The sequence below is a fragment of the Mobula hypostoma genome, chromosome 25 (genome assembly GCF_963921235.1).
Source record: "Mobula hypostoma chromosome 25, sMobHyp1.1, whole genome shotgun sequence".
NCBI classification, from domain to species: Eukaryota; Metazoa; Chordata; class Chondrichthyes; order Myliobatiformes; family Myliobatidae; genus Mobula; species Mobula hypostoma.
The window spans coordinates 46,036,608-46,050,660 of record NC_086121.1 but is presented as its reverse complement, the minus strand read 5'-3'; the positions used below and the strand labels follow the sequence as shown (position 1 = coordinate 46,050,660).

General features: G+C 43.0%; 1 protein-coding gene across 1 annotated transcript in view; it reads left to right on the top strand.

The window, feature by feature from the left end:
- LOC134338011 (ephrin type-B receptor 2) overlaps nt 1-14,053 on the top strand; it is a 532,321-nt gene that overhangs the window by 331,816 nt on the left and 186,452 nt on the right. The window contains exon 6 of the mRNA XM_063033507.1: nt 12,461-12,585. Coding sequence (XP_062889577.1) covers nt 12,461-12,585 — 125 coding nt within the window. The remainder of the gene's footprint in view (nt 1-12,460; nt 12,586-14,053) is intronic.

Here is a 14,053-nt window from a genome sequence, read left to right as displayed (position 1 = left end):
GACAGCACACAATGTACAATTTTCAGATTACACTTTATAAATCTTACTAGAACTATGTAATTAATAGAGGTACAGTATAAAAGGGAAAGTAAAAGGCGCCAAACTTATCAGAGTTCAACTACTTCGTGTACAACCGTTGGAGCTCAATTAATGGGGTCCTCTTTCCACCAGGCTAATCTCCTCCGACCCCCTCGACTCGCCGCTCAGGACCACAGCGCGTCCAGCACATCCTTCTTCTTTGGGTCTCCTCCTGAAAAGCCCCCCAAACCACACGGTTCCCAGCCATATGAGATAGAATATCACCCACAAAAAGAATAACATGGACACTCATTGGTTCGTTCACTCTCTTATCAATAATATAACCCAAACAAGCAGAGAGAGAGAGAACTCCTTACATCACAGTTATTATTACAGAAAAGCCTTTTTATTCTAACGTAACAAAGAAGCCATTTTATGAGCCTTCGCAATAACATAAAAGAAGAAACCCCTGACATACACAATATCCACCAATTCTGCTTGTTCTATCCCGCCTCAGCAATTGCAAGCTGTCCAGGCCCTGAGGCAGCAAAGCAGCCCTAAACCATGACGCTCCTTCCACCATGCTACATTGTTGTTATGAGGTTATGGTGTTGGTGTAATTAATGAAGAAAACCATGTAATTACAAAGGATTCACAAACTTTTTCTTGCAACTGTGTTTATCCTATGTCTTCCGAATAGCTTCCAGAAACTCCAGTTGTGGCTGCTCTGCCATCATCCCTGCTAGTGTCCCCTTTCAATTAACTTTGGCAGCTCCTCTCTCTTGCCTCTGAAATTCTCTTTACTCCACTATAGTACTGATACACCTGACTTCAGCTTCTCCCTCTCAGACTTCAGGGTGAATTCTGTTATTAGTATCACACACAAAATGCTGGAGGCCAGGTAGCATCTATGGAAAAGAGTACAGTTGATGTTTGAGGCTGAGACCCTTCAGAAGGACAGTTGTTTCTATTATTAGTATGATCACTGGCTTCTAGGAGCCCTTTATCTTCAGCTCCCTTGTCAAATCTGGTTCATTACACAACACACAATCCCAAATAACTGATCCCCAAGTGAGCTCAACCTCAAGCTGCTCTAAAAAGCCATCTTGTAGGCATTCTACAAATTCTCAGTCCTGGGATCCTGTACAAACCTGATTTTCCCAATTTACCTACATATTGAAATTCCCCAAGACTATCGTAACATTCCCCCTTTGACAGGCATTTACAATGAGTACTCAGATGAAGAAAGACCATTTAGGGTAGAACTGAAAGCCTCAAGTCCTTGCACCAGGTAATCAGTGCAAAGCAACACTCACAACACGCTGGAGGAACTCAGCAGGTCGGGCAGCATCCGTGGAAACGATCAGTCAACATTTCGGGCTGGAACCCTTCATCAGGACTGAAGAGGGAAGGGGCAGAGGCCCTATAAAGAAGGTGGGGGGAAGGTGGGAAGAACACAACACCTCACCAGTTATCTTTCCAGCAGTCACATCGGACATTTCTTGCCCCTTTTGTGCCTGGGGTTTCCACACTGGCCTTATCAGACACCTGAGAATCAGAGTGGAAGTAAATCATTCCTGATCCTGAATGAACTGTCTGAAAAGAAGTGTGAGTAAGCACTCATCCTGCAACCAATAATATCCCAGAGTTCAGGCTGTCCCAGCCTGAACTCTCTGCCTTTAGTAATATTTTTGTTCTTTAATCTAGAGTACAGAAACAAGCCCTTCCAGCCCAATAAGACCCACGCTGCCGTGTTACACCCATGTGACCACTTAACCTACTAACTCATACATCTTTGGAATGTAGGAGGAAATCAATGCAACCAGGCGGACCTCATAAGGTCATGGGGAGAACATACAAACTCCTTACAGACTGGGTCACTGGTGCTGTAACAGTGTTATGTTACGTCTACACTATATATAATAACTAAGATTCAAAGGACCTGGGCTGTGTGGGTGCATAGGCAGACGAAGCAGAGTCCACAGTGATCTTATTCATCAACTGAGTGCATGTAAGGGGCTGAACAGTTGACTCCTGCTTCTGTTACTTTGAGTCAAGGTTTGCTTCTACTCCACAATGTACACCTGTATGAAGAGGCTGGAACAATGGTACTTCAGAAGAAATTTACAACCATCTTTTCATTATTATTCCTGATGGGTTCCTAACAGATTGGTGTACAGATTGTTAATGATTCGATCAGCATGAGATCTTTAGTACTCTTTAGAACTTTAGTAAATTATTTAGATAGTAACAGAACTTTAATCTAGTTTACTTTAAGTCATTGGTTGTGGTATCAACAGTTTATTGTTTAGTTAATTTGTTATAAGGAGAAAGGAGTTCTATATGATCAGTACGAGGGGTTGGGCACCAAATTAGAAATAATGTAGATTGTTATCTGAACTGTATGAAAATTGACAGATAAATAAGATTAGAGAAAGAAATAGAAGTGGATTCCATAAACCATAGAAACATTATATCTGGATGCATCATGCCTTGGTATGGCAACTACAATAAACTGCAAAGAGTTGTGGAGACAGCTCAGCACATCACGGAAACCAGTCTCCCGTCCAAAGACTCTGCCTATACTTCTCAGTGCCTTGGTAAAGCAGCCAGCGTTATCAAGTACCCCATTCACCCCATTCTGTCTTCTCTTCTCTTCCATCGGACAGAAGACTCAAAAGACTGAAAGCACATACCACTAAGCTCTAGAACGGTTGCTATAAGACTCTTGAATGGTTTCCTCTTGCAAGACAGACACTGTACTTTGGTACATGTGACAATAATAAACCAATTCTAATTCCAATTTCAGTTCATGGGGCTCAGGCCAGCTTGCATTTAGTAGCAGATGTACCAATGTGATGGTCTGCAGCTGGATCACTCTAACAAGCTTCCTGACTAAGTAAAGATGATTTTAAATCAATTATAATAAAAATCTTAAATCCCATGAGCCGACCATTTGGAAATCCCAAGGAATTGGCATCTGGCCCACATTCGTCGTCCACCCATCAGCACTCCGATTGCCAATCTCACTGTCCAGTACTCCCAGCTGCCAGCATTAGGCCCATATTCATTGGTCAAATGTCTTTTAAATGTTGTAATTAAATCTGTCTCAACCACCTCTGTGTGAAAAACATCCCTCAGATCCCCTTTAAGTTTTTTCCCTCTTATTTTAAACCTGTTCCCTTTGGTTCTAGACTCCCCTACCTGGGGAAATAAATTTAACTATCTACCTTATATATACTCTTCATAATTTCATAAACCTCCATAAGACCCCCCTTCAGCCCCCTTCATTCCAGTGAGAACAAACTTGTCTTATCCAATCTCTTGGGATGGAATGGCCCTCCATTCCAAGCAACATCTTGGCAAATCTCTTCTGCACTCTCTGTGTTGCTACCACATGCTTCCTATCTTGGGGTGTCCAAAATGGTATATAATGCTACAAGAGCATTTAACCAATACTTTATATAGCCGCAACACAAAGTCCAAAGCCTTGTACTCATTGGTATGCCAGTACTTGATCTTGCAATTTGCGAGACTTCACACTTGTCCAGATTAAGTCAGCGCTACTCCATTGAACTCCCTAGAGCATCTATGTCCCTCTGTATCTTCTGACAACTTCACTATCTATGGCTCACCAATTTTTGTCTTGTCTGTAAATATACTAATCACACCACCTACATTTTCATCCAAGTTATCGGTATACATATTACCCAGGGGACTGTCTCCCTTTTTTGTCTTGTCTCCCTTTCTCTTCACCATTTACACCTCGGACTTCAACTGCTGCACAGAGTCTTGTCATCTTCAGAAGTTTTCGGATGACTCTGCCATAGTTGGATGCATCAGCAAGGGAGATGAGGCTGAGTACAGGGCTACGGTAGGAAACTTTGTCACATGATGTGAGAAGAATTATCTGCAGCTTAATGTGAAAAAGACTAAGGAGCTGGTGGTAGACCTGAGGAGAGCTAAGGTACCGGTGACCCCCGTTTCCATCCAGGGGGTCAGTGTGGACATGGTGGAGGATTACAAATACCTGGGGATACGAATTGACAATAAACTGGTCTGGTCAAAGAACACTGAGGTTGTCTACAAGAAGGGTCAGAGCCATCTCTATTTTGTGAGGAGACTGAGGTCCTTTAACATCTGCCGGACGATGCTGAGGATGTTCTACGAGTCTGTGGTGGCCAGTGCGATCATATTTGCTGTTGTGTGCTGGGGCAGCAGGCTGAGGGTAGCAGACACCAACAGAATCAACAAACTCATTCGTAAGGCCAGTGATGTTGTGGGGATGGAACTGGACTCTCTGACGGTGGTGTCTGAAAAGCGGATGCTGTCCAAGTTGCATGCCATCTTGGACAATGTCTCCCATCCACTACATAATGTACTGGTTGGGCACAGGAGTACATTCAGCCAGAGACTCATTCCACAGAGATGCAACACAGAGCGTCATAGGAAGTCATTCCTGCCTGTGGCCATCAAACTTTACAACTCCTCCCTTGGAGGGTCAGACACCCTGAGCCCATAGGCTGGACCTGGACTTATTTCCTGGCATAATCTGCGTATTACTATTTAACTATTTATGGTTTTATTATTACTATTTAATTATTTATGGTGCAACTGTAATGAAAACCAATTTCCCCCAGGATCAATAAAGTATGACTATGACTATGACTAAACAGCAAAGGCCCAGCACCGACCCCTGTGTACATCACTGCTTACAGACTTCTAGTGGGAAAAATATCCATCCACCACTACTTTTTGCCAATGCCAATGTGGGATCCAGTTTGATTTGCTTTTATCAGAGAGTTGGGGGATGTGGTGATGAGAGATTACCACGGTGTTTGGACAACACTCACAACACGCTGGAGGAACTCAGCAGGTCGGGCAGCATCCGTGGAAAAGATCGGTCGACGTTTCGGGCCGGAATCCTCTGCAGATTATTTTGTGTTTGTGACCACTGTGTTTGGAATTGGAGTAACATGTGACCCATGTCTGCTCCTAGCTTATCTGGTCACAAGCATGCACCCTGTTGTGATGGAATCGTTACCTGAGCATTCCCCTGTAGAGATACCCTGCCTCAACAAGCCGTCTGGCTGAGTTCATTGCCTGTGAGGAGCGATCGGTGGGTCTGCTGATGTTCTAGTGATGCCTTTGCCAAGCTGCTGCATAGCTGAGATTATTGTTCAGGTTCCTTGTATCCACTGCTTTATCTTCCACTGAGCTGAGTTACTCACTGACAGAGTCCCATGTACTTTATAATCTATTGTCGCCAAACAATTGATACTAGAACGTACAATCATCACAGCGATATTTGATCCTGCGCTTCCTGCTCCCTGGATTACAAATATTAAATATTAAAAATATTAAAAATAGTAAAAATTAGTAAATATAAAAATTTAAATTATAAATCATGAATAGAAAATAGAAAAATGGAAAGTAAGGTAGTGCAAAAAAAACTGCGAGGTAGGTCCGGATATTCGGAGGGTACGGCCTAGATCCGGGTCAGGATCCGTTCAGCAGTCTTATCACAGTTGGAAAGAAGCTGTTCCCAAATCTAGCCGTACGAGTCTTCAAGCTCTTGAGCCTTCTCCCAGAGGGAAGAGGGACGAAAAGTGTGTTGGCGGGGTGGGTCGTGTCCTTGATTATCCTGGCAGCACTGCTCCGATGGCATGCGGTGTAAAGTGAGTCCAAGGATGGAAGATTGGTTTGTGTTTTGTGCTGCGCCATGTTCATGATCTTCTGCAGCTTCTTTTGGTCTTGGACACAACAACTTCCATACCAGGTTGTGATGCACCCTAGAAGAATGCTTTCTACGGTGCATCTATAAAAATTAGTGAGGGTTTTAGGGGACAGGCCAAATTTCTTTAGTTTTCTCAGGAAGGAAAGGTGCTTCTTGGCAGTGGACTCTGCTTGGTTGGACCAAGTCAGGTCATTTGTGATATTGACCCTGAGGAACTTAAAGCTTTTGACCTGTTCCACTTGCGCACCACCGATGTAAATTGGGTCCTATGGTCCGCTACTCCTTCTGAAGTCAACAACCAATTCCTTCGTCTTGCTGATGTTGAGGGATAGGTTATTGTCTTCGCACCATGCCATCAGGTTCTTAATTTCCTCTCTGTACTCAAACTCATCATTACCCAAGGTACGGCCTACAATTGCTGTGTCATCAGCAAACTTATATATTGAGTTTGATGGAAACTTGGCTACACAATCATGGGTGCAAAGTGAGTACAGCAGGGGGCTGAATACACAGCCTTAGGGGAACCGGTGCTCAGAGTGATTGTAGAGGAGAGCTTGTCCCCTATTTCTACTGTGAGGAAGTTGAAGATCCAGCTGCAGATCTGAGTGCTAAGGTCCAGGTTCTGGAGCTTAAGAAACAGTTTATTTGGCATGATGGTATTAAAGGCAGAGCTGTAGTCAATGAAAAGGAGCCTTACGTATGCGTCTTTATTCTCCAGGTATTCTAAGGAGGAATGTAAGGCCAGAGAGATGGCATCTGCCGTTGACCTGTTGCTCCAGTAGGCGAATTGCAAAGTGCCAAGGTTGACTGGTAGGCCGTGGTTGATGTGTGCCATAACCAATCACTCGAAGCACTTCATAGCAATTGATGTCAGAGCCACAGGTCGATAGTCATTCAGGCATGCCACCCTGCTCTTCTTCGGCACTGGGATTATCGTTGCCTTCTTAAAACATGAGGGGATCTTAGACTGAAGCAAGGAGCAGCTGAAGATGTCAGCAAACACTCCAGCTAGCTCACTTGCACAGGCCCGGAGAACCCGTCCTGGGACGCCATCTGGGCCCGTCGCCTTCCTTGGAATTATCTTCAGGAAGGCCCTTCTAATGTCCTCCTCAGTGACAATGAATCTCGATGTCACCAGGTCTGGTTCATCCGGAGGGAGCGGGACGCTCCTCTTCTGTTCGAATCTTGCGTAGAATACGTTAAGTTCATCAGGAAGAGAAGCGCCACAGTTATTGATATTTCCAGCCTTTTCTTTGCGCCCAGTGATCTAATTTAGACCCTGCCACAGTCTACTGGCATCCCTCTGGTTAGCCTGGGCTTCTAACTTGGCTCGATATTCACTCTTGGAGCCCTTAATGGCTTTCTGGAGTGCACGCCTGGATTCTGTGTAGCGACTGGTATCCCCGGACCTAAAAGCCGCAGCTCTAGCCTTTAAAAGGGACTTGACCTCATAATTCATCCAAGGTTTCCGGTTAGGGAATACCCGGATCATCTTGCGAGACACACAGTCCTCCGTGCATTTCCAAATAAAGTCCGTGACAAATGAGGCATACTCATCGAGGGTAGCTGCCGAGTCCTTGAATACTAACCAGTCCACCGATTCAAAACAGTCACGGAGGACCTCATCCATTTCCTCCGTCCAACACGACACTACTTTTGACACCGTGACCTCCCGCTTCAGTTTCTGTTCGTAAGCCGGGAGGAAGAGTACGGCCTGATGGTCCGATTTTCCGAAGTGAGGTCGTGGGACGGAACGGTAGGCATCCTTGACTGCTGTGTAGCAGTGGTCAAGTATATTCAGGCCTCTAGTGGGGCAGGAGACATATTGGTATAACTTTGGCAGCGCCTTTCTGAGGTTGGCCTGGTTAAAGTCCCCAGCTGTAATGATCAAAGCCTCCGGATACCTGGTCTCAAATTCACTGCTGTTGGCAAACAGTATGTTCAGAGCACACTCCACGTCCGCCTGGGGGGGGATGTAGACCGCTGTCAGTATGACCGAGGTGAATTCCTGTGGCAGATAGTAGGGACGACACTTCACCGACAGGTGTTCCAGGTCCGGGCTGCAGGAGCTTGTCAGTGCCACTGTGTCCGAGCACCACCCAGTGTTGATCAGTAGGCAGACACCACCTCCCCTCGTCTTGCCTGAAGACGCCATGCAGTCCATCCGATGGATCGAAAATTCCTCTGGTCGGATGGCACAGTCAGGGGTGGCAGGGGAGAGCCAGGTCTCGGTGAAACAGAATATCAAAGGAAAGGAGCGGGTCCAGAGGAGGTTCATGAGGATAATCCCAAGAATGAAAGGCTTAGCATATGAAAAGCTATTGGTGTCTCTGAGCCTGTACTCCATGACTGTCTTCCAGATGCTGAAAGATCTGCATAGGGTAGGTACAGAGAGGATGTTTACATTAATAGGAGAGTCTAGGATTCACCTCAGCCTCAAAAGAAAATGACATCCCTTTAAAACAGATATGAAGAGGAATTTCTTCAGCTAGAAGATAGTGAATCTGTGGAATTCATTGCCACAGAGGGCTGCCTGCGGAGGCTAAGTCACTGAGCCTCTTTAAGGTAGAGGTTGCACATTGCACATTGGATATTTGTTTGTTTTTTATTGATTCAATTGTGTGTCTTTGTTTTATGGGTGCCTGCAAGAAGATGGCTTTCAAGACTGTAGATGGTATAACAAATTTACATTAAACTTTGAAATTTGATAGGTTTTTCTGTTGGTAACTGAGTTAATGGTTATGAGGAAAAGGCTGGAGAGTGGGGTTGAAAAACCATCAGCCATTATTGAATGATGGAGTGGACCCAGCCCGAGTGCCCTGTTTATTCCACCTATATCTTAGAGTCCATTGCTCATTATTCAAATTGATCTTTCTTAAAGTACAATGATGATGCTGATGACTATACAACAACTTCAAAGTTAGCAGGAAACATATTGGAGGCAGAAAGAACCGTAAAAAGAAATTTAAAAAGAAACAAGGTTAGGCAGTGAGGGAAAGGAAGGCAAATAAGATTTATTGCTGAGAAATACAGTGACATATTTGAAAAGAGGAGGATGAGAAGAGGCAGCAAACATTAGAGGGCACAGTTTCTATGAGGGAGAGGAGCAGTGAGATATCAGATTATGTGCAGTGGTATGCAAAAGTTTGGGCACCCCGGTCAAAATTTCTGTTACTGTGAATAGCTTAGCGAGTAAAAGATGAACTGATTTCCAAAAGGCATAAAGTTAAAGATGATACATTTCTTTAATATTCTAAGTGAGAGAATTTTTTTTATTTCCATCTTCTACAGTTTCAAAATAACAAAAAAGGAAAAGGGCCCAAAGCAAAAGTTTGGGCACCCTGCATGGCAGTACTTAATAACATCCCCTTTGGCAAGTATCACAGCTTGTAAACGCTTTTTGTAGCCAGCTAGGAGTCTTTCAATTCTTATTTGGGGGATTTTTGCCCATTCTTCCTTGCAAAAGGCTTCTAGTTCTGTGAGATTCTTGGGCCGACTTGCATGCACTGCTCTTTTGAGGTCTATCCACAGATTTTCGATGATTTTGCGGCCAAAAAGTTCTACTCAAAACGTTCAAAGGAACATCTAAACAAGCCTGATGCAGTTTGGAAACCAGTCCTGTGGACTGCCGAAGTTAAAGTAGAACTTTTTGGCCGCAATGAGCAAAGATATGTTTGGAGAAAAAAGGGTGCAGAATTTCATGAAAAGAACACCTCTTCAACTGTTAAGCACGGGGTGGATCGATCATGCTTTGGGCTTGTGTTGCAGCCAGTGGCATGAGGAACATTTACTGGTAGAGGGAAGAATGAATTCAATTAAATACCAGCAAATTCTGGAAGCAAACATCACACCATCTGTAAAAAAGCCGAAGATGAAAAGAGGATGGCTTCTACAACAGGATAATGAACCTAAACACACCTCAAAATCCACAATGGACTAACTCAAGAGGCGCAAGCTGAAGGTTTTGCCATGGCCCTCTGTCCCCTGACCTAAACATCATTGAGAATCTGTGAATAGACCTCAAAAGAGCAGTGCATGAAAGACGGCTCAAGAATCTCACAGAACTAGAAGCCTTTTGCAAGGAAGAATGGGCGAAAATCCCCCAAGCAAGAATTGAAAGACTCCTAGCTGGCTACAAAAAGCGTTTTCAAGCTGTGATACTTGCCAAAGGGGGTGTTACTAAGTACTGCCATGCAGTGTATCCAAACTTTTGCTTTGGGCCCTTTTCCTTTTTTGTTATTTTGAAACTGTAAAAGATAGAAATAAAGAAGTTTTCTTACTTAAAATATTAAAGAAATATGTCAGCTTTAACTTTATGCCTTTTGGAAATCAGTTCATCTTTTACTCGCTTAGCTATTCACAGTAACAGAAATTTTGACCGGGGTGCCCAAACTTTTGAATGCCGCTGTACATGTGCTTTGTCATTGAAGGAGACAGAGCCGGTGAGAAAGTGGTTTAAAGAAAGCAGCCAGGAACATGGGCTTCATAAATAGAGGCAGGTAGTACAAGTACAAGGAAGATGGGATAAATCTTTATAAAATACTCTCCGCCACACTGGAGTATTGTGTCAGAGCTGGGCACCACTGTTTAGGTAGGATTGCAGGTGGTGACCTTCAAGAAAGTGTGCAACTGCTTCTTGAATGATTTTACTCAGCATGCACTTGCTAAAGGAATGTAAAATGAACAAAATTTAAACAATCTGCAAGGAAATGTCTTTTTTCACAAACATGATTAACCCCAGGATGCTCTTTAAGCTCTCCTGGCTGCCTGTGGAATGTCAGGAGGGCAGGAGCTTCTATTGTTGCTGATAAACTCTTCTCTAACAAAGTGACCTTTCTGTGAAAGTTAACAGCAGGAGAATAGTTGGGTTAGGTTGCAAATCAACCAGGTATGGAAGAATAGTCACATGGGAGATTTTTTTTACAGAATCAGAGTTAGAGCTAATTGCATGCGATTGAAGAATGCATTTAGACTGAAGAATTGAAAGCTTAGTAAAATTGTTAGGAGAGTGCAGGGTACATTTCTGTGATCTGTAATATTTGTCAGGATAATCCTATATATAATTGAAGTTTATTGATTAAGGATATTTTTTAATGTTTGGCTTCATTCAGGTAGTAATGTTATTTAGTTTAAATAAACATTTATAAAGTGGTTCTGATTTTTGAACCTTAGCTCACTTTACCCTAGTAAGACACAGGTAATACATATCAGGGAGGACTACCTAAGTATATTGAAATATTTCAAGGGATAATGGGCACATGTATAGACTAGAGAGGTTACAAGGGAGCAGGTGGTGAGTGTTTAGAGCAAGCGACCCAGGGAGCTGTGAAGGTAGATTCAATTGTGGATTTCAAAAGGGAGCCGAGTGGTTTTCTGAAAAGAAAGAATTGGCAGTGTTCAGCACAGGGGAGAGAGGGGTGTAGGAGTAAGCAGTTGGGTCCTTCCTACATTAACCTAAGGCAGAGTGAAAACCCAAAATGCTCTTCTTTCTTGCTGGAATAATTCTGTGACTGAAACGTCACCCACTCCAAATGGTGTTGGATAATCTGAATCCTTCTGATCAATAGACTTATTCTTTGGCAACTTATTTAGATTTTTATATACATTTGTGCCTGTTTTTAATATGTAAAACATGCAGAGAACTGATTTAACTTGAAGTAGATTGTCCGAGGGATAATCTATGTGCACATTTCAGCTACTAAATGTTTCCTTCCTGACTGATGTAAATTGTGACATGTTTGAACTTTGCTGAGCAGCCATAAGAATAATCAGGGGACATGTGACAGGACCATTAATGAGATGTTAATTAAAGGGATTACTCTTCTGATATTAATCTCATGCATACAGTATCTACTAACATTACATTTCAATTTCAACATTGCTTGAAGCTGACTAGATCCTTTTTGTACTATTCATATTAGAGTTGTCATTTCTGTCTTACTGATCATCACAGTGGTGAGGGACCATTCAGAACTCAGATCCAATCAGGACAGATGATCTCTTCTGTATATTCTCTCACCTTCACTGAAGCCATTATACATGGAGAAACTTACTGAAAGGTTTGAGTTGTCCTTCCCAAGCGAAAATGTAGTGGATAGGAGCTTCGCATGCAGCTCCTGTCAGAAAGCAGCTGGTAGAGATTAAGTGCAGGTTTCTTGGGAAAAACAACAGGAGCACTGGTTCTTATATAACAAGCATGCTGGAAGGTATCAGCAGGTCAGAGAAATAAAGAGAAATAAGGAGAGAAATAAACAATTGAAATTTTGGGGCAAGAGTCTTCCTCCTGATGAAGTTCTGATGAAGGATCTCCGCCCAAAATGTGTTTTATTTCCCTCCACAGATGCTGCCTGACCTACTGAGTTCCTTCAGTATTTTGAGTGTGGTGTTCAAGATTTGCAACATCTGGAGAATCTCTTGTGTCACTGGTTATCATATATCTTTGTCCAATTTTACAACTGTTTTTAGGGAATCCACTTGTTCATCCAAAGTGCGTGTATGTCAAAAAAAATAGAAACTATTTCCTTGCCATTTAATTCCTAGATCCACAGCCTGAACAAGAGTGTAAATAATGGAATGCTGCTTTAACTGGAATGCATCATCATTGTCACTGTGTGCAAATGTGCTTATGAGTGTAAGGATGTTCCATGAGTGCTGGTATCGTTTATTCTCCAGTGGGATTGATCGATTGTTCATTTTCCTTTGCAGCACCATCTCCAATTTCATTTATACAGCAAGTGAGCCGAACAGTGGATAGCATTACGCTGTCCTGGGCTGATCCTGACCAGCCCAATGGAGTCATCCTGGACTATGAGCTCCAATATTATGAGAAGGTATGTAATCTCGGAGTTACAGAGGAATTTGAAGTAAACAATCTTCAATCTTGAAAGAGGGAGGGAAATCAGGGAGGTGAAAAAATAAAAAGTGGTTTACAGTGGAGGATGAACTGTTTGGTATTGAGGGCTTCATGTTATGGAGTCAGTGGATAAGGCCCTGAAGCAATTTGGCAGAGACACAGCAGAGAACGGGAGCATAAGTTTCCACAACTGGTCCATCGATGCAGTGATAGTTATCAGTGCTATCTGCCTACCAAAGAGTGCCACCTCTAAATAAGTATACATGAGCTGGTAACGATAAAAACATGTCCTGGTACAGCTCCTTTAGTTCACGTACGGGCCGTGACTGCTCTGTTGTTTGACTGTGAATGAAGAGTGAAGGCTGCACCTGTAGGCCGTGGCCCATGCTGCTTGTGGACACCATGGGACCTGTGAAAAATGATGGGCAGTTAATGACTATGTTAGGGTGAATGGTAATAGAGTGTGAGGGTCAGTTCCCAAAGGGCTGGACATGCGTGGGAATTGGACTCAAAGCCTTCACATGATAGCTCTGCACAAAACGTATACATGTGGTTTTCATTAATCTACTTTCTGGGCTATTGGTTTTAATACAGAGCAACTTATGGTTGAATGTTGTAAATTACCATTTATAGAGAATTTACAGCATGGGGCAGACCAGTCTGTAACCTCACCTTCACTCCACACAAACTTCTCACATTCTTCTCCCTCAGATTCCAGCTGCATGTCCTTCAGTTCCATTCTTCTTCCTGTGTTTCACAGTATTTCACAAAATTACATTTATGAAATTCCCTGAACTGTTAGAGTTCCACATTCTCACCACAGTCTGGGTAAAGATGTTTCTCTGATACTGTTAATAGTAACCATTGCTTCCTAGTGCTTCATCCCACAAATGGAAGTACCATTTTATGGCAGTATACATCAAGAGTTTTTTTGTGGTGTATGTTAGAGCTCTCATCAACTAGAATTAATGTATCTGAATGAGAATTGGTTATGGGAAAATGATATCAAAGCTTTTAAAAATATTGTTTTAGAATGTTCTGTACTTAATATTCATTCAGACATATCACTGAACATCTCAGTCTTTGCTGTTTGGCCACTCAAAGTTTTCCCTTCCTCCCACCTTCCCTCTTATCAGACATCCCATTCCCCCATCTCAATGGTGCAGGAATAAAGAAAACATGCACCTAACCATGACAACTGTAGGTCAGTGAGTTCTATCTTGTGTCACTGTGAAACTGCTGTAAAATGCATTCATCAAAGAGGGGGTGGTGAGACACGGGAATGAAGATGTCAGTGTAAAGAGAGAGAGAGAGAGAGGAATAGGGATCAGGGCAGGGGTGACAAGCCTATAGAACATGTGCCAAAGATGGCAGACACCAGTTTTGTTGACACGTGAAAAACAGTGCTGTCCCTCGATTCTTTAAACCCCGACCTAATAAAAAGA